Source organism: Anser anser, assembly GCF_964211835.1.
Source record: "Anser anser genome assembly, chromosome: 1".
Taxonomy (NCBI): Eukaryota; Metazoa; Chordata; class Aves; order Anseriformes; family Anatidae; genus Anser; species Anser anser.
This window is the reverse complement of record NC_139720.1, coordinates 25,190,507-25,210,172: the sequence shown is the minus strand read 5'-3', so window position 1 is coordinate 25,210,172 and position 19,666 is coordinate 25,190,507. Positions and strand designations below refer to the sequence as shown.

Genomic DNA, 19,666 nt, shown 5'->3' with positions numbered 1-19,666 from the left:
TGTGGTTTCTTGTTAGACAATGTAAAGGCATTGTATATTTTTCAGAACAATATGTATTCTCCTTCCTAATTATTAGCAGAACATATTCATGTTTTCTAGCAGAAAAGCATACAAGCTGTTTCTTTGTATCATTAAAATAAACCCTCTGTAGAATTGTACTAAAAACCCTGGTTCAAAAGCACTCTCTTCCTTGAGGAAGAGAAATTCTTTATTTGTTCATTAATTAAAAAAAATGCATGGCCATTGAACTTTCTAAAGTTAAAAACAAAAGATAGCATTTAGTCATAAAGTTACTGAACATATCTTTCTTTGAATGTTCTTTTTATCCATGTAAACAGAACATACAGTCCAACAGAGAGTGGCATCTATTGAGCTGACATAGAATTTACAATAATTAAAACACTACACACCGATTACACAGTGAGCTAAAATTAAAACTTTGCTGGAATAAATTATGTCATGTTAATAGAATCTGAAAAACACCAGTGTCCAGGCAGATTAACACGGCCAAGGGAAAGCAACAATGTGCAAATCCACTGAAAATAAAGAAATACGAGGTTAAGGGATAGGTATACAAGCTTTTAAATGCATGTGTCTATTCTCAAATGTCATATGATGATCTAATATAAGTGCTGGGAGAAGCCTTGCCAGAAGCCTGCAGCAGTCCCGTCACAGTAGTCTCTCCAAGGCACTGTTGCGTTAGTGCTGCCCAGTGTTTGGGCTGCTGGAAGCTGTGCACCCTTTCTGAGGCACTCCCTGGCTGTGAGCCTGGGTCAGCTGTGAGAAATGCGGTGTCTTTTATCATTGTGCTCCCATTTTAGGTAGAGGCATTCATATACCTCTGAAACCAAACCAACATGTTTTGTGTTTGTTTGCTTGTTTGTTTTTTACTGTAGCTGCCATGGCTTTTGTTGGGTCAACAAAAAAAATATAAGCAAAAAGCTTATATGCTGTGTGTGCCTTCACTGTAATTTGCAACCAGCCCACTCCATTCCTAGGTTCAGATTCCAACTTTCTCCAGCTGCGTCCACTTTCAGCTGACAGTTCTTTTGAATGCTGCATCCCCAAAATGTTCCAGACATCAAAAGTGCAGTAGCCACCCACAGGTTAAAACATGTTTCTGAACATTTCATGCACCATAATATTGCTACACTGGCTTATTTTTCATAAAATGGGAACCTTTCCTTCATGAGGGGAATGATAATTCTACCATTTTGATGGTCATTATACTCCCTCAAAGTTGCTTTTCAATGGAATATTGAATATTCTTTTACTCAGCCCCTGAGGTTGTCCATTTGGATGTAGTCCTAGTTTGCACAGATGGTGAAGTGAAAGGAAGCTTTTCTGACCTACTCAGAAACCAGAATTAACTACCCCTCAGTTTACAGTTGGTCATAAGAGCTTTCGTATTTCTGGAAAACAAAAACAACAACAACAACAACAAAAAAACAACACCTCATACAGAAAAATGACACCTCATTGATTAGAAAGAAAAAAATATAATGATTAATTTCTAGCATTTTTGGCAGGCTCATTTCCTTAGAAAACAATGTCAATTTTTAACAGTAAAGGGACAAAATATGGAAGGGACTGTGATTAAAAAGTAGCAAAGGAATAGGATTTGAAAAGAAGATGAACAACCTTAACTGGCAGCAAGATTAAAAAATAGGCGTTTTCTCAGTGGTGCCTCACTAAGTAAAATTTGTTCAGATTATGACAGAGGGAAGAACATGCTCAATGGTGAATGGTATGCATTTTGGAAAGCTTTAAACAAATGATTCAAGGCATAAAGTGTTTCTATAACAAGCTCATTGTTGTAATGACTTTGTTTCTGACATTTGCAGTAATGCTGTCCAAAATAAATATTTAGCTACAAAGAGGAGTTTCATTTTTAATTTATAACGACTACTAAAAATGTGTATGTACATAGAATGTACTGGGCTTTTTTCTACATTGTGTAAAACAAGATAAATATGGCATAACCACAGTTATTTTACATCTGACAGTAGGACTACAGTTCAATTGATCAGGTTTTGGAAAAAAGAAATCTTAGAGGAAAATGGTAAAAGAAGGCAAAGCTACTTTTTTCTTTATTTTGAAGAAAACCACTGTTCCTACTTTTTTATTTTTATTTTTTTGGTAACAAGGGAAAATAGAAAATCTATCACCATATCCAAGTATTTTGTTGAACAGGTAGATAAACAAAATAAGAGCAAGACCCAGCTATTTTAGACTAGATCAAGAAGTAATTATCTGCCTAAATGGGACTTTAGCATTTAAATATATAATTTTTTTTTCCATCTGGCTTCTCTTATAAAAAGAAAACTCCAGTTTTTACAATGTCAGTAACACTAATTATCACTGGGAGCTTTCTAGAAGTCAGTCTTCAACAAAAAATAATTGAGATAATTTTCTTTAAAGAGTGGGCTGAAGACAAGGACTTTAAATACAGAGTCTGGCACATGTTAAGCCCATTTGCTCTTGGAATTAAGTGTTATGGCTTTAGAAAAAAAAATTAGAAGATCTTTGGAGAAAGTTCTAGGAACAGAAAGAAAAAAGTACTGGTATAGAATGTAACTGTAGACCAGTTAGGTTGCCCAGTTTGTGACAGGATGAGGTGTGAGGTAGGAGAAAGCAGATTTTTCCCCTTCTCTACCCAGCTCCATGGCACGTCCGACTTACATGCTATATGTTACAGTACATGTTTTCTGCTCATATAACACTGTGGCATTTCCTGATGACCTTCAAAAGTGAGAGGTCTGACCCTATATTTCTTTAAAATGTTTGGAAAGAAAATTTTAACTCCCTTGTTAGAGTTCATGTTCCACGGATGCTCTGCAAGGTAGTCATGATGATATGCGTTTCACCTGCTTTCACCACCACATGGCATGCCAGGTGAGTAGAGCTGACAGGCAGCACAGGGTGCTTCAGAGAAATCAGTATCTATGTTGGAAAGTGCCCTCACATTAGCCATGACTTAATTATTGCATTGTTGTGTCTTCTCTGGCTTTGGCTAGCTCATAAATAAAAGGAGTCAAATCCCTAGTCCTGAGGACAAGTGATGCCATGTGGCTCACATCCATGTATCTAAACTCTTTTTTCTCTGACTGAGGGTGGCCTGCTCTCTGCTGGGTTTCAGGAACTGTCACAGGCTTGAGCTTTTCTCCTAAACTATGCCTGGGGCATTGCATGGCCACCCAGGGAGAAGAAAACAAACACAGCAGATGACTGCAGGCCAGTGGTTGAGCCTGTGTCCTCTCACTGCTTAGTTTAGCCATTCTCTGCTCCCTAGTTCCTCTTTTGCAATATTTTGGTCGTTTCCTGCCTCTTGGGTATTAAGGAATCCGACACATTAATGAGTATTGTCTGTCATAGGATGCCCAAATGATGTAAATGCAGTGATCAAGGGCAGACATTCAAACTTTAAAGTGTGTCTTGGTTTCTTGCAGAGGTGATCAAACACCATCCTTTTAACATTGCAATTGTAATCTTAACTTGTTTGAATTAGAATGAGATAGGGCATTAAAACAAACAAACTCATCTACTCCTTAGCTGCTTGCCCTGTGTCTCCTCTATGTCCATGGAAGGGAAGAGGCAATCTTCTCAGCTCTAGCGCTATTTTTTCCCATTAAAGTCAACGATGAATTCTCATGTGATCATTCAGAGAGCTTCTCAGTTCAGGTTCCTCAGGTTTTCAGTCCTGTGGCAAAGATTAGTAGAAAAGTTGGAAGTGAAGGGGTAGATGGAAAGTATACTCAGGCTGGCAGTTTTCTTTTCTCAGGCAGAACTCCTTCACCCCAGGCACAACTTGCCCACTGAATCGTTTTTTCCCATCCTGCTAGCTCCTTCCATTTGTTGCCTGCACCTCTACACACCCAGACCCTTTCTTGTAAGAGTAGCAGAATCAGCAGCTTTGGTCATATTCTAGCGTCGAAGATGCCTCAGTACCTCTCGGTTTTGTTGTAGCATCTACTCACACACTCATCCAAGTTAGAGATTCCCAAATCTGGCAACCAGCAGAGGTGAGGCTGCTGCTGCTCCATGCCCCGGCTCCATCCAGCAGTGATGCTGCACATGTGTTCCCATGGGGCACACGCACATGGACACACCTACACTCCCTGGCTGTGCACGCACACGTGGCTGGCTGCAGACAGCAGTGCACAGGGACACACTCAGTGCTCACAGTGCACACAGTGCTCAGTGCAGACACAGGCGGTGCCTGCAGCCTCACCTACCCACCAGTGCTCACTCACCCACCCGCCCTCGCTCGGCTGCTGCCACCCCGGACACACGGGGCTCTGAGCCCTGGTCCCTTCCAGCTGCAGCACCCAGAGCCCCAGGCACACACTTGCACACAAGATCCCCACAGCCAGGAAGAGCTGGAAATGCAGTTTTATGAGAAGACAGTGCAGGCTGTTGATAGGTACTCAAAAGCCGTGACAAGCACTCTTTTCAACTTTCATTTGACTCACTTGCTCATGATGCATCCTTCCACTTGATAACTGTATGCTGCTTTTTCACATGACTTTGCCTTAGGGTGTGCAGAACAGTGATACTAAATTCTTTCCTGGACGCAGTCCCAAGAATTATTTGTCAGAGTAACTTGGATCAAGTAGCAGTGAGGGTTATCCAAAGGGAATTGTGTCAGGCAGAGGATTTTTTCTTGGCACAGATCAGAATGTAACTCTTCTTTCTTCTCCTTTGAGGCTTGGAGAGCAGAGTACCCACATCCTCACTGCATGGAGCTGTGTGGTTCTCTGCCCTTCCCTGCACAGGGCAGAGTTCTTCTCTCCCTCAAGGCATGAATCTCTTCCTTCTCCCTTAGAATCATAGAATATCTAAGTTGGACCCCAAAGGACCACCCAAAAATAAATAAAATAAAATAAAAAGAAATCATATCACATATCTAAGAGCAATGCTTCTAGAACACTGTTACTGAGAGTGTTTGCTTCTTGAACTCCAGCAGCTCGGTGCTGTGACCACTGCCCTGGGGAGCCTGTCCCAGTGCCTGACCACCTCTGGGTGCAGAACCTTTTCTTTGCACCTCCATGCAGCACGGAGCTGAGGCCTTCCTCCTGGTGTGGGATGGATCCCCCCTCTTTCCCACCAGCAAAGAGCAGAGAAGCACTCCTCTGGTGCCATTTATTTAAGGTTACAATTTATCTGCATGCTTATTTTCAAAGAATTGCACTTTAAAAGAGATGTGTGTTATCCCAGAGGTGGGATGCGCAGACTCTTCCTTCCACGTCCTTGATGCGAAAATCTGGTGATGCTTTGATTTCTTGTCCTTGGTCAGAGTGTGTCCCACTGCCACCTCTCCTGCACAGCCCCAAGCCCTGCTACCAGAACGGGGACATCGTTTTGCTATTGCCTGTAACAGATGCAGCATATGGACAATAACTTCTTAACTACAGAGCTACCCTCACCATGAGTTTCTTCATCCCAATCCAATCCCTACATATCTCAACTGCATGACCTCCACCCTCCCCATATCACATCATCTCCTTCCATTTTTTTCCTGGCTCTTCATCCCAGTCCACCTTCAGCGGCCTGGTTAATATCCATCTGGCCTTCCTGACAGAGAGTTTCCTTCTACATCTTCACAGCACGTAAGGAAGCACCCACACAAGTGGATTAGCTGAGCTGTGGCAGATCTGTCACAGCTACATGCTTTAGCTATTTACTGAGCACTTCTGTCCCAGAGAAGGTTAGGTCTCAGTCCCACTCTGCTTTCTTGTCTGAGTGAGAAACATGTCTAGCTGCTTTGTCTGTGGTGACATACCTGATGTGTAAAAATACATATGGAGTAAGAATTGCAGCATTTGGGAACAGCTAGGGATGTAAACTTTTATAGCCTGCATACAAATAGAGGATATTGTACTGGATAACTAGATGTTTTTGGTTTCACCGAGGCTTGCTGTGCAGAAAGTACCCATATGTGGAGACCATTCCAGAGTCCTCTGAATATTCATCCAAAGCACTGTGTGTAAGCACAGAAGTGGAATAACAGGCTTGAGTGTTTGAAATGCCCTGATGTGTTTGCCATTGGGCCAGGACTACATATTTTCCTTCTGTTTGCTATTGAACTCTACTGTAGCTCGCAAAGAATTCTAATAGCATATTTTCATAGCTTGAGTTCACAGAGTATTCCATGATAAAAAATACAGGTTGCAAGAGTTACAATCTGAAATAGAACTCAGCAGAAAATTATTCTTAGCCTGACACTACCTCTCCTGATAAACTAAGAACCATCTAATGCACCTGTTTTACATACTGCAGTACTCCTTGCCCCAAAGCTGACTAAATTAACTATTGAATGTACTTTACTTACTTTTATTTCCAGTAGTCTGTTCACGCTTTGGTTGCACAAAAAAAAAAAAAAAAAAAGCTGAGCCAAGGTAAAACCTTGATCATCCCCAAGGGGGCTGAATAATGACTGTCCTCAGGATTCCTCTAGCCTTTCCCTGGCATCTATACAGCACCCATACAAAGTATTTCGTGAATGAACTGACTGTGTCTAACAATCTCAGCCTCATACATAGAGTGTTTTTTGTTGTTGTTGTTTTGGTTTGGTTTGGTTTTTACACTTCTAATATTTCACTGTAATTAACACGTAAAAAGATTTCAGCCTAATTTGACTAGTTAAACAGGTGGTTACTGGGCATTATGGAAGAGTATAGTCAGTCTCAACAAGTAGCACGGAACATGCTGTGTGAAACAGTGAAAGCTTTACACGTGGAAAGATGAAGAGCTGCCTTTCAGACCAGTTCAGAAAATATCAGAAACATGACCATCTTTTCCTGCGCTATCTTCACTTATCAAAGTGATCATTTCTTAATTGTGGTGGTAGTGAGTTCAAACTGGTGATAGCTCATGACTATCAAGAGCCACATTTAAAGAAAAATGTAAATACCTCAGATAACTAATTCTTTAATTCCTGAAAACCTAGAGATGAGACATTCTTTTAGGAAGAGCCCAACACGCAAAACAGGGACACTAAAATCTTTTTAAATCCCAGATTATTAACAAAGAGAAAGCATTCAGTCCAACAATCAGCATTCTGATCTTTACACAAGTGAGACGGCTGAGCTGCCATAACCAGAAATAGGCTTCAAAGGATATTTTCCCCTGGAGTGCTTTCAGTCAAGCTCAGATCTTCAGAGGTGTGGAATTCCCACATCCCCCAAACAGCCTGCCTAATGCTGCTGCCCTGTGAGATGCTGGGGGACATAAAATTCAGCCTAGTGTAGAGAGGCAGGCAACAAGGCTTTAATTTTGTCTTTCAGACATCTGGTAGCTCTTCTACTCTATACTCTTGACTACCAAATTGTTGGCTCCCTATAAACTGATTATATTGCAGGGCTGCAGCCTGCTTTGTAAGATGTTTCGGTCTGTCATTGCAAATCTGGATTTGTGCACAAACAGCTACTTCCATAAGTAAGTGCTTCCTCACCAAACTCAGTTCAGTCTGTACTCCCTGACCGTCCAGGAGCAGTGTTTTTTTTTTTTTTTTTTCCCCTCTACAGACTATGAGGAGCCATGATACTTGACACTAAAACTTGCAATCATTGTATTTTTCCTTAAAGATAAGGATTTCAACATGCCAAAAATATGTTTGTATTGTTTAATATTTTATAACCTGAAAGAATACCTCTTTCTGAAAAACTTGTTTTCAAGTCCATACAGCATAGAGTTGCCTGAAAATATGTTTCAAATAGAGCAGAAGGGAAATTCTTTTAAAAATATGTCATGTATAAATCCCAGGATTTCCCTTGGCAGAAGTTCTATAGCCACCTAAAGTAACTTATTCCAGTACTTCTTTCTTGGACTTAGAAATTTTTCTTTATATAATCTTTACTGTGAATTAGAGAGGACAATTGATTTCAGGTAAGTAAATATTTATTCTATGAGAAAGACATCTCCTATCTCCTTCACCTTATTTTAGAGAAAACATCCAAAAAAAAAAATTCTTTTGATCTTCATCATGGTTCAAGTGTGTGATGGATTTACCCCGGACAGCAACTGAGCACCCAGCAGCCACTCCTTCCCTCCCACTGCAGCAGAATGGGGGAGTCAATCAGAAAAGCAAAAACAAGATAAAGACAGTTTAGTAAGTGAAAGGGGGAAAAAAATGGTGTGGGAGGAATAAAAGTGATGCAAAAGGCAATCACTCGTCACTTCCCACAAGGAGAACGATGCCCAGCCATTTCTCTGGAACTGGAGGTTATGTGGTATATATATATATATATGTATATATATATATAAAACTGGAGTATATATATATATAACTGGTATATATATATATATAACTGGAGGTTATGTGGTATGGAGCATCCCTTTGGTCAGCTGGGGTCAGCTTTCCCAGCTGTGTCCCCTGCCAGCCTCCTGCCCACTCCCAGCCTACTCACTGGGGGTCAAAGTGAGAAACAGAGGGGGCACTGGCACTGTGCAAGCTCTGCTCAGAAGCAGATAAAACATTGGCATATTTTCACACTGTTTTAGGCACAAATCTAAATCACTGCACCATATTGGCTGCTAGGAAGATAAACTCCATCCCATCCAGAACCAGTACAAGGTGTTCCAAAACCTATGTGGTTCTTGTAACCCTTCACCGAAACCATGCTTTCCAAAACTGGGGAACAGTGTTACTGGTGGGATGTGACCAACGCCGACTGGAGCAGAATGGTCACCTCCCATTTCTTGTTGCCTCCTGTTTCTTGTATATAGCATTCATAACCAGGTTTGACTGCAGCTCATGATGTCTGCAAGGTTACAATTGTAATGAAAAGGTCTCTGTTATTTAGAATTCTGCGTGGCATGGAATAAATTCAAACTACAATTCTTAGGGAGGAAATTCAGCTCTTTCAGTCCCCATAAATCTTTACCAACAACTCAAAGGTTATTTGTCTTTTTTACAACGGTATTATATTGTTGATACAAATACAGTTTATGAATCTGGCCCTTTTCTGCAGTAGTGCTCTCTGGCCATTTGTATCTGTCCATCTGATTTTTCCATCTGAATTATGTCACTTTGAACTTGTTTTGAATTTCCTCAGGTTGAATTGAGGTAATTTATCAAAATCATTTTGAATTCTGATCATGTTTTCCAAAGTGCTTATTCTTCCTCTAAACCGGGTGTCATTTGCTATTTATAAATACACTTGCTATTCCATCATTCAATTTGTTAATGAAAAATTTGAATATAACTAAGTGTACAGTGGGGACTTCTGAAGTTCTGCTGCAAAAATATCCACTGTGACACTGTAGATTTTATTTTTTCAAATAACTATGCACTCACCTTAAGTTATGTGGAAACACTGTCAAAAGACTTATTGAAGTCAAATTGTTTCATTGCTACTATTTCCTCTTTATTCACTAAATCAGTTACTCCATCAGAAGAAATTAAACTGGTTTTATGTGATGTGTTCTCGACAAACCAATGTTTCTTGGCTGTTTCTTATCTTATTATCCTGTACTGCTTATAAATTGGTTATTTTTAATAGTGATGGTGGCAAGAGAGTGCAAAATTGCAAATTGACTAGAAACTAAAATAAAAATAAAGCTGACTGGCCTTTTCATTTCCCAGCTTAAATGAAGTACAGAAAGACAAGCATAAACGATGAAAAATGTATTTGATTTTCAAAGTTCATTCATTTCAAAATTCAGGATGGGGACCTTAACACTAAAAAATGAAATTTCAATCTGTGGTATTGAGATGAAACTTATTCACTTGATTAAATCAAAGAATATTTTTCTGTGCATGCACACAGAAGATTAAAACTCCGTGGAATTTTAAGCATGCATTTCCCAGGTTTCCTGCAAAATTATTACTCCAGTGCCATAGCCTGTGGGGATAACGTTTTAATTTCAAAGTTAGGAAAAAGATTACTTCATTTTAGAAATCTGCATTCACCTCCAGAAATTCTTGAAGTTGATCTGTAAAATGTGTATGCTTTAAGTTTAAAACCCCACTAAATCCTCATTTTATTTCTGTTCACTGAGATTTATGACATCAGAAGACAAAAACTCTCTGCGGAATATTTTTTTAGAAAAGCTAACTGTTTTTATTGGTCTCTGCATTCCCACTGCTGGTAAAAACATGTTTGTTTTTCTCCTTAGATTGTTATCTATTAAGTTGTTTTTTTGAATTAACCATTTTAATTATTCCAAGTAATATGTCAGAGTAAAAGCCAATTTAAACAATGGTATCTTGATTAAAAATTTAATTTATACATTGTGTTGATTTTCAATTCAAACTTATTGCTCTTTGAATTGTATAGCATGTACTTTGTCTAATTAAGATGAGTAAGTAAGTAAAGGTGGTCACAGTGAGTTGGTGTCTTACAGACCGCTGTACTACTTGTTCTTGGATTATCAATGCAAGTATACAGTTCTCAGGTATACATGAGATGTGCATCTGAGGTACACAAACACTTTTTAAGCTGGAACTGCAAGACAGAGCTACAAAGACTGCTACATTTGCCTACTCAATCTTTTAAGTTTCCATTTTAACCAGTAAGTTGCTCTAAGAATGCTGTCACTTCTATTGAAAATTCAGGATGTTATGGTCTTGCTGGGTTTGTTGCTGAGTTTAGTTGGACAATTTCTAGGCACAGCCTCCACCTAAAGTTACACAAATGTAAATATGTAAACTGATGCTGCAGCTTTTACATCAGTTCTGTGCAGGTGTTTAGATCTGGCTCTGTAGAAGAGCCAGATCTTTTCGTGTGTCAGTTGAATTCATCAGAGGATGTGATTTCTTTGTGATATTAACCCTGCTTGGGAGAGGATTCTCATTTAGAGAGGTATATTGGCAAAATTAAAGTCTTATTAGTATCATTTGTGTAATTTAGAGGACAGGAGGGTGAAAGAGATGGAAAAAGATGGATGAATAGAATCACAGAATCATAGAATAACCTGAGCTGGAGGGGAGCCCCAAGGATCACAGAGTCCAACTCCTGGCTCCACACAGGAACACCCAAAAATCAGACCATCTGTCTGAGAGCACTGTCCAAGTGCTTCTTGAGCTCTGGTGCTGTGACCACTGCCCTGGGCAGCCTGTCCCAGTGCCTGACTACCCTCTGGGTGCAGAACCTTTCCCTAACCCCCAGCCTGACCCTCCCCTGTCCCAGCCCCATGCCGTTCCCTCGGGTCCTGTCGCTGTCCCCAGAGAGCAGAGCTCAGCGCCTGCCCCTCCGCTCCCCTCGTGAGGGAGCTGCAGGCCGCCATGAGGCCTCCCCTCGGCCTGCTCTGCTCTGGGCTGAGCAAACCAAGGGGCCTCAGCTGCTCCTCATACGTCCTGTCCTCTAGGCCCTTCACTGTCTTTGTTGTCCTCCTTTGGATGATCTCTAATAGCTTTATGTCCTTCTTATATTGTGGTGCCCAAGCATCACATCATGCTGCCAGCATAAGCCAAATCCTCATTAGCATCATTTTACCTTTATAGTGAGATGTAATTCTGTGAATGAACACTCCTTTTGTAGGCAAGGCCTTTATTAACAGGCTGAACACAAAAATTTTGGTTCAAAAAGATGCTCAGAGAAGGGATGAACAGACTATTGTAACTTCTTGTCTTAAGAAGTTACCATTCTCCTGCTTGCCCACTGCAAATGCAAAGTAATACAAGGCAGTAAAGATCATCACCATGAGGTGGGACATCACATTCCTTAACCGATCTACTGCTACTGCATGCTGAGCTCCACTAGTTTACTGAATTTCAGTAGACTGAATTTTTACTAGAGATTTCAGTAACTGTAGACAAAACCTCTTACGTGGAAAAACCTTCATGCAAATTATTAGCAGTTAAATTGTAGAAATACTTCAAATGTCCTCTCAAAGCCCACTTGTGATATGAAGTCTGTGGGAAATTATCAAAACACTGTGTACAATGAAGATGGAATAATTTAAAATGAATTAATGTTTCTTCTTCTCTAAAACATATTGAAACATGAGGTTTTCCATGTAGATGTCTTGTGTTATTACTGTCACCTCTGTGCTTCCTTTCTCTTTTATTGCAGACTGTTCTAGCTCACACAATGTATCTTGCTTTCTTTTAGTTGTAATTTCTATGAAAAGGATCTTCTGTGATAAACTACAGTGCATGACACCTTGGGATACTTTGCTTGGCCCATTTGGTATTACTGAAATATTAAGAATGCTAGCAATTTTTTGCTTAGATATAGGATTATAATTGTCAAATTTGTAGAAGGAAGACAGACTCACGGTCTCCTGATTACAGGTGTTCATTTTCTAATAAAAGTTAAGCTGTGTGAGAAATGACACAGGCAAAGTCTGAGCTCCTTTCATGGAAGGGTCAGTTCTAGAGCTAAATGAGGCTTATAACACATGCCTTTTAGTTTTGTTTTCCACGATTTTTTTTTTTCAGGTGCAATTCATTAGAAATATATTGATACAATTAAATAAAAGTCTGAGTGTTCTGTTAGCCTGAATGTGGGAGACAGCACTAGGTGCACATTGTTTTCCTAATAGGAAGTCTCCTGCTTTCTAAAAATAGGAATGTTTCAGTTCTGATTGTTCTGTACTGAAGTAACTGGCTAGATGTCTAATTACTTTAAATAGAAAACACAAATAGTGGCAGGCATTCAACCCATCCTGAAAAATTGTTCCTAGCAGCTATCTGCTCTACGTCCCGGGCACTGATTCAGAAATGAGCTAGGTCAGAGGGCCCTTTTTCCTTTGTTTTCTTTGGTGCATTCATATCGATCACTCTGCTGTGTCCTAAGGGCAAATGATACACAGTGCAGTGAATCCTTTGGAGTCAGGGATCAAATTCATTCCTGGCCAGGATGCATAGCAATAAACACAGGAAGGAAGTGAAGTACTTCTGAGAAATAGAGTTCCCTCCAGCACCCTTTCAATTTGCACACTGCAAGACATTGTGCTTTGTATGTAATTATAATGATTTATTCAAAGGTGTTTACTAGTCAAAGGCATAATGTTTTGCTTATCTGGTAATTACATACCTTGTTAAGACCATCGAGTAGGTTGTTTACACTGTCAGTCTTTTGCACTGAATGAAGTATTAGCTTGTATGTTTTTTCAATGCTTTATTTGCCATCTGTGCTGTCTTTATCAACCTGCAGTTTTTTGAATGTTTCTTTCACAAAGGATTATGTAGTGAATCTGCCGTGTGTAAATTTCACATACCTTAATTATTTTTGTACCATAATACTAGTTCTTGTAATGTGAAATTCAAGATTTCTTTACAGTAATGGATGCAATGTACATAAAATTCATCTCTTCAGCTTTGTAGCACGGCTTATAAACATTAAAATGTGATGGCTAATTCCATAAACCTAGGCCCATTCTGCACCACCAGTTCATTACTGTACTTAATGTAAATTGAGTGTTAACTCTCCATAAGTAAAATCTTCATCCAGTTTTGTGTTTGTCACTGTGACTAGGATAGGAAAAAATACATTTTAGAGAGGGAAATCAGCCAAAATAAATATCTCTGTGAGCTGTCAGTGGGACCAAATTAAGAGTTAATCTTATACGATTAGGAAGGTATTATAGGTGGATATCTTAGAAATTAAATAAAATACGTGTAATCTTAGGAAAAAGAACCAATCAACTAATTACTGAAATAGCTGTCCTGTAAAGATCTTTGACCAAATGTTGTACCCTGCCGTGGATGCTTTACAGGATGCTTTGGTCATCCTGTCACTGAAATGGTTTACAATTTACTTAATTTCTGGTGTCCTCAAGAGATATAGTGATTCCATTAATATTTTCAGAAATACCACCATCTCTAACTAGTTCAGATTACAAAGGCTATATACAAAACAAATAAACAAACAAACAAAAACACTTCAGGGAGCTGACCAAGCTAGTTTCAAGCTACATTGGCTTTTCTACACCACATCACACACTGCAGTATGGGCAGACTCCAAGACCTATTTGTGTCTAGCCTATAACGGTGTTTAATTGGTAAAATTAATGAGTTTTGCCTTTCCTTCAGGCAGTTGTCTCTGGTTCCAGTGTTGCTTGTTTCCTGAAAATAGAACCCTGTGGTCTCACAGCTCAGCTTCATCCCAAAAAAAAGAAGAATCAGTGACACAGAATCTAACTATTTGCTCAGTGCAACTTGATTTCCTCATGTGCACCAGTTCTACATGTTGGTAATCTATTATCTAATATTTAGGAAGCTGCTACGCCAGAATTCAGACTAGCAGTTCCTGCAGTTTGCAATAGCATGACCAATCTTAATTCCTGTAAAATTTGCTTCCCAATAATGAAAGAACACAGAAGATCATATTGCATATTGTGCAGTACTGGGGAGTTCAGAAAAAAAAGAACAGATTAAAGCAGCACCATGTTGTTCAACTTTTTAATTTCTGAAACTAAACAGGTGATTTCTTTCATCTCAGATCAGACACCAGGGGACTGGACATTGGTAGCTGTCAGTAATTGTCTCAGATATAACTGGAGGTGCCAACTGTGAAATCCCTAAATATATATACAAAGCCTGGTAGTGAAAATGTCATTTTCCCCTTTGCCACCTGTAACTGTTCATGTACTTAGCACTCCAACAATTTGCTGTTCCTCAGGATTCTGCTCGAAGTATCTTTTGTTCAAATTGCATGATATTTTCTTTCTCAGTATGCTTCTTTTCATTCCTGATAGGTGGCATAAGCCCTTGGGATCTTCTGATCTGCTTATCTTCCAGAAAAAATGATGGTACTAGCTGCATTCAAAGAGATGACTTGCATCATCTAGAGTTATTCCAAAAGGTATGAAATTATTGTGTTATCCTTTGTGGGAATGAGGGCACAGGGCTAGCCCAAATTTTCAGCAACCGCTCACAAAAAGAAATGTATCTAATACTCATTTTACACTGCATGAGCTTGGTTGAACAGCTATAAAAATTTTTTTTCAAGTTCCTACCTACTGAAAAATGCTTGTCACATACGAACAATTCATTCTTTATATATCATCCAGAGATCAAAAGCAGTTTCTCATTTGGACATAATATGTCATTTTGGATGTCAGCATTTCAATGTAAATTGAATGAAAATTGTTACAACTGTTTGTTAAGTTTTGCTTTTCTCTTCTTTAGCTTGAACTTCATTCTTGACCACCCTAAACAGAATGACAGGTATCAAAAGCATCTACAGAAGTTAAAGGAAATTTAAATAAGTACTCCATTTGAAAAAGAAAATTTAGAAACGAGGAGAAACAATTAGCAAATGCATACAATATTTTAGAATAATAACACAGGCAGAAGATAAAGCTGGACAAATTTAGGCTTCACAGTTTGTATCACTCCTGAGTTTTATCTAACATAATTGCTACTTGTAAATATAATTCAGGCACCTCTTCAAACAGTGACAATACACCTACAATTGATAATGTTTAAGCTGGACTGGTGTCACCCTCCAGGGCCTTCACAAGAGTTCTTTGCTCTGGCACAGCAATCAGTTTACTCACAGTCAAAAGGAACAATGGTGCCAATAATTCTGTGTATTTTCAGGATTGCTTTTTTTTTTTTTCACTTGACCATATCGTGGGTCTGATTTAGGTAACTCAGATATGCAAATGTCTAAACAAATACCTGGCCTGTTAGTGAAAATATATAAGTGATTTAAACCGAGATCTTTGAAAAAAAAAAAAAAAAGTGAAACCAAACTATAGACGCATTTTGTCTTAGGATTCAAGTAAAACAGCATAGATAATAACAGCAAGACTCTGACCTGAGAGACTGGGAGAAATGGAGCTACTTTAAAAAAGCATTTAGTGCAGGTATTGAGTTCATAAGTATCCAAAAAGCCACTGTCATGTCCACTGAAGTCTGAGATAGGAGTATGTACATTGGGGTTCCCTGGGACAGAGTATGCTATCTTGGTATATCCAGATGAAAATATTATAGCAACTCCAGTTTGCTAGAAACACAGATGCTTTGATTTCAGGTCTCAGATCATAAAACCTCTCAGGCTTCTGCAAACTGCATTTTGCTCATTCTATGCATACTGCTGTATCTGAGCCTTATATAATAATCTTTACAGCACTCTGCGATGTCCAGAAGTTTCACACATGGATAACTGAGACATGAGGTGATCAAAGGAATTGTCCAGGTTCCATCAGGAAGTCTGCAGCACAGCAGGGACCTAAACCAGATGGCCCATATCTCTGGATAACTTTAAATATTGGCCTAACATTCTTTGCAGCCAGCATGTCCATACCACAGTGCAACACAGTTCTTTGTTGCAGAGCCTGGATATGGCTTAGTTATGTTAGCTTACCACTGTTCCCAAGCACAGAAATTCAGGAGGCTATTTCTGTGCAGTGAGAGACAGAGATTGATAACCAGCAGAGGACAGAGAAGCTGCAGAAACTAAAAAGGAGGGCAGAGAAGGGATAAAAACTCAGCAGCCAAGAGGAGAGACATAAATCTGAAATTTTGTTGTGTGATGGCCATGGAGGAATAGTCCATACTTTACATTCATTATTCTATGTTACAGGGATGGAAATGTTGTAAAACTGACAGGATTTTTGTGCCTGAAGAGTCCCTGATAAATTAAACATGAAACCATTGAAGAATCCAGGAAAATAAAAGGAAAAAAAAAAAAAAGTAGCTATTGTCTGAATGAAATCATTAAAGCTTTTTTTTTTTTTTTTTTTAAATGTACAGGTAAACCTACTTCCAGAAATTCAGCGTTTCCTTTGCAGAAAAGAGGGATTGTGCCAGATAACAAAAGCCTTTTCAGGTAACTTAATTTCCTCATATATGCATAAGGGGTGAAGGTCTTTTAGTAGTCATCACAGTAAGTCTCTGAAATGAGACTGTCAGGCTTATAATTCCTTTGTGGTTTTAGTCATAAATGCATAGGGAGAAAAAAAAAAAAGGTAAAAAAAGTAAGAAGAAAAAAAGTAAAAATGAGACAGGAATGATAATCCATTTCAGACACCACTTAAATACAAATAGCAGTTTTGCAGTATCTTTTCAGTTTAAAACATTGCATTGTTTAGCCACGGCACTCTGCAGAATATAATTTGGCTATAAGAGTCTTATTTTAGGACTATTTTGTGTTAATATAGTGTATTAGTGTTTACACTTCAAAGCTCTGGGTTCAATGTAATATGTTTGTTCAGCTTTAAAAAAATGCTGTGGTACAGAGAATGAGTTGGTGTTAAGAGTTTGGTTCCAGTCCAGATACAGTTTACTCATAAAAACCCTTTGTGTATTAAGATCATAGTATCATAGAATGGTTTGGGTTGGAAGGGACCATAAAGATCATCTAATTCCAACCCCCCTGCCATGGGCAGAGACACTATCAAACAGAATCATCAGCCAGAAAAGTTCAAAGGTTATGGGCCAGTTGCCAGAGAATTCTAATTTACTATGGGTAAAATTCAGCTTCAAATAGAAACTGGACAAAACTACAGAGGGACACATTCTGGTCTCAGTTGCATCACTAAACATCCAGCATTGATGTTATTTTGGATTTATGATCTACCTTCATTATATAAACTTTGCTTTTTTTTTTTTTTTTAATCCAGCAATAACCAACCACACATTTATTCCATTAGTATTTAGCTTTGTTTAGCAGATGTATATATATATAAGATTGCTCAGTTTGATTGCCTTGCCTTGCCTTCTTCTCCTTTTATAAATATATAGTTTAGATTTAAGACATAAAGGAAGGATTCATCATGTCTCATTTAACCATTTAGAAGTTAGGTATCTTCCGCACCAGTACTCTCCAGTCAGTGGAGAGAGAGGGGCACCTTCAAAGACTTTCATTTTGTCCTAAACTATATATTTGAAGTAGGTTGGTTGAATTACACCCCGGAGGTATGTATCACCAATTACCTCTAACCACTAATGGTAAATGGAGCCTAGATAAGTAGCCTAGATTAAATGTCTGACTTCTGGATGCTCAGCTAAAGTTAAGGTAGCTGGTTCCTAATCAACACCATATTTTTTTTCCTTTTTTTTTTTTTTTTTTTTTTTACTGTTTCATTTAAAGATTGATCAATATTTAAAACTTACATGAAGAGTTCTCCTTAAAGAGCTGTATGTTGAGTGTCACTTGGACATTTCCTAATTTCCTGGTGCAGTCAATTGTCAAAACTGATCATAAGGAACATGCAGTATAATGAACATCTATCCAGGCCCTATGAGAGTTCTTTATAGTGAAGTCATATTACACCAGGTTAGTGATACATTTGGTTTTGGCTGAATTTTAAGTGTCTTCAGTGATGCCTGCTGCCTTGGGTCCCTCGCACTGGAATGTGAACGAGAATTATATATGTGAATGAGAATTATTACAAGAAGTGTTATGATATAGTACCATTTCTGGACAAACTTGAGCAGATTTCTAAAAATTTCAAAGGACTTAAGGAATTGGTAGTTCCTACTCAAGTTGTATCAGACTTCCTTTAAAAAAAGCAATGGTTACTACTTGGAGGAAGGCAATTGCAGTAGTTTTATTATTTTTCCTACCACAAAACCACAAACAGAAGGGGCACTAACCGCACACTGAGCTTTCCCCTTAAAATATGCACATTTTCACACAAAATATGCTGTCCACAGACTGTGGTACAAGCCACTATGTGTATGTGGTGTGTTAAACTGTTCAGTGTTCTCTCCCCTTTAGGGAAGGGCAATTTGTAAGCATCTTATTCCATATTTATATTATTAGTGATTTCCTGGCAAAGAGAAACCTAACTGACTCTGAAGTCTCATTGAAATTAAAGTAGTTTTGTGAGCTTGGCAGCAGGGGTCTGACAGTCTTTCCCACCTAGTAACAGAGGGTTATTCTAGCCATCTGCTGAAGTACTGTCAGATAGAAAAAGGCTTACTTCTCACCTCTCAGTCATCAGTAAAAATGTTTTTGAATCAAAATCAGCTGCAGTGTTTTAAAGTAGAAAGAAATCCATCTCTTAAATCTAGGTGTCTCCACATCAGCATGTGCCCCAGTGGCTAGGGCAACTGTTTCACTGCAGGAGTCTCATGCCTCTTGGGACACCATGGGGAATCCGGGCCACCCAGTTGGACGGGCAGGTTTGACACAGAACCTTTCTGAAGTCTTTCTGGAACAGCAGCTGGAGGTTCAGGCATCTATTCATCAATAGATGTCTATGTGTTGGCAACTGAATCCAACACTTGGTATCTAAGCTCCCCAAATTAACAGAAGTACAGTTTAGAGTCAGCACTGTCCAAAAGAGTATTTAGTTACAGCATTAATTTAGGGTTAGCTGAATAGCTCTGTGCCGACTGGATAGTCTACGCTGACATCCATGGACAGGAATGGGAACTGAGACTGGCGCAGAGGGAGTCATCTTTTTATAGACCGGGCCTCAAAGTGCAAGTGTCTGAATTCAGGGATGGATTCTCTTCAGTATTACTGCATGTGTGACATCTGTTTTAGTATGAGTGAAATTCACCTACAGAAGGTAAAATTAGAATCAGAAAGCTAAATCATTTGATTTCAGTGTAATGGTTAAGGGGACAAAAGGCATAAGTTAAAGCAAGTCTGTGTAGAGCCAGTTACATCCTTCCCCTTCCATTCATGTGATATAATTAGCCTTTTCCACTTCTTTCTTTCAATTGCATCCTCTGAAATACTTTTCTTCCCAACAGCAAAGTCGCCAAATATTAGGATTTGTTTCATCCTCAATTTTGAAATTATTTGAGGAAAGA

At 38.9% G+C, this 19,666-nt stretch overlaps 1 protein-coding gene across 4 annotated transcripts in view; it reads left to right on the top strand.

The window, feature by feature from the left end:
- The window catches only part of CPED1 (cadherin like and PC-esterase domain containing 1), a 151,832-nt gene that overhangs the window by 20,298 nt on the left and 111,868 nt on the right, over positions 1–19,666 (top strand). For all 4 annotated transcript variants that reach the window (XM_083830879.1, XM_083830878.1, XM_083830877.1 and 1 more), the window contains 2 exons: positions 14,647–14,753; positions 16,652–16,727. In XM_083830879.1, coding sequence (XP_083687005.1) covers positions 14,647–14,753; positions 16,652–16,727 — 183 coding nt within the window. The remainder of the gene's footprint in view (positions 1–14,646; positions 14,754–16,651; positions 16,728–19,666) is intronic.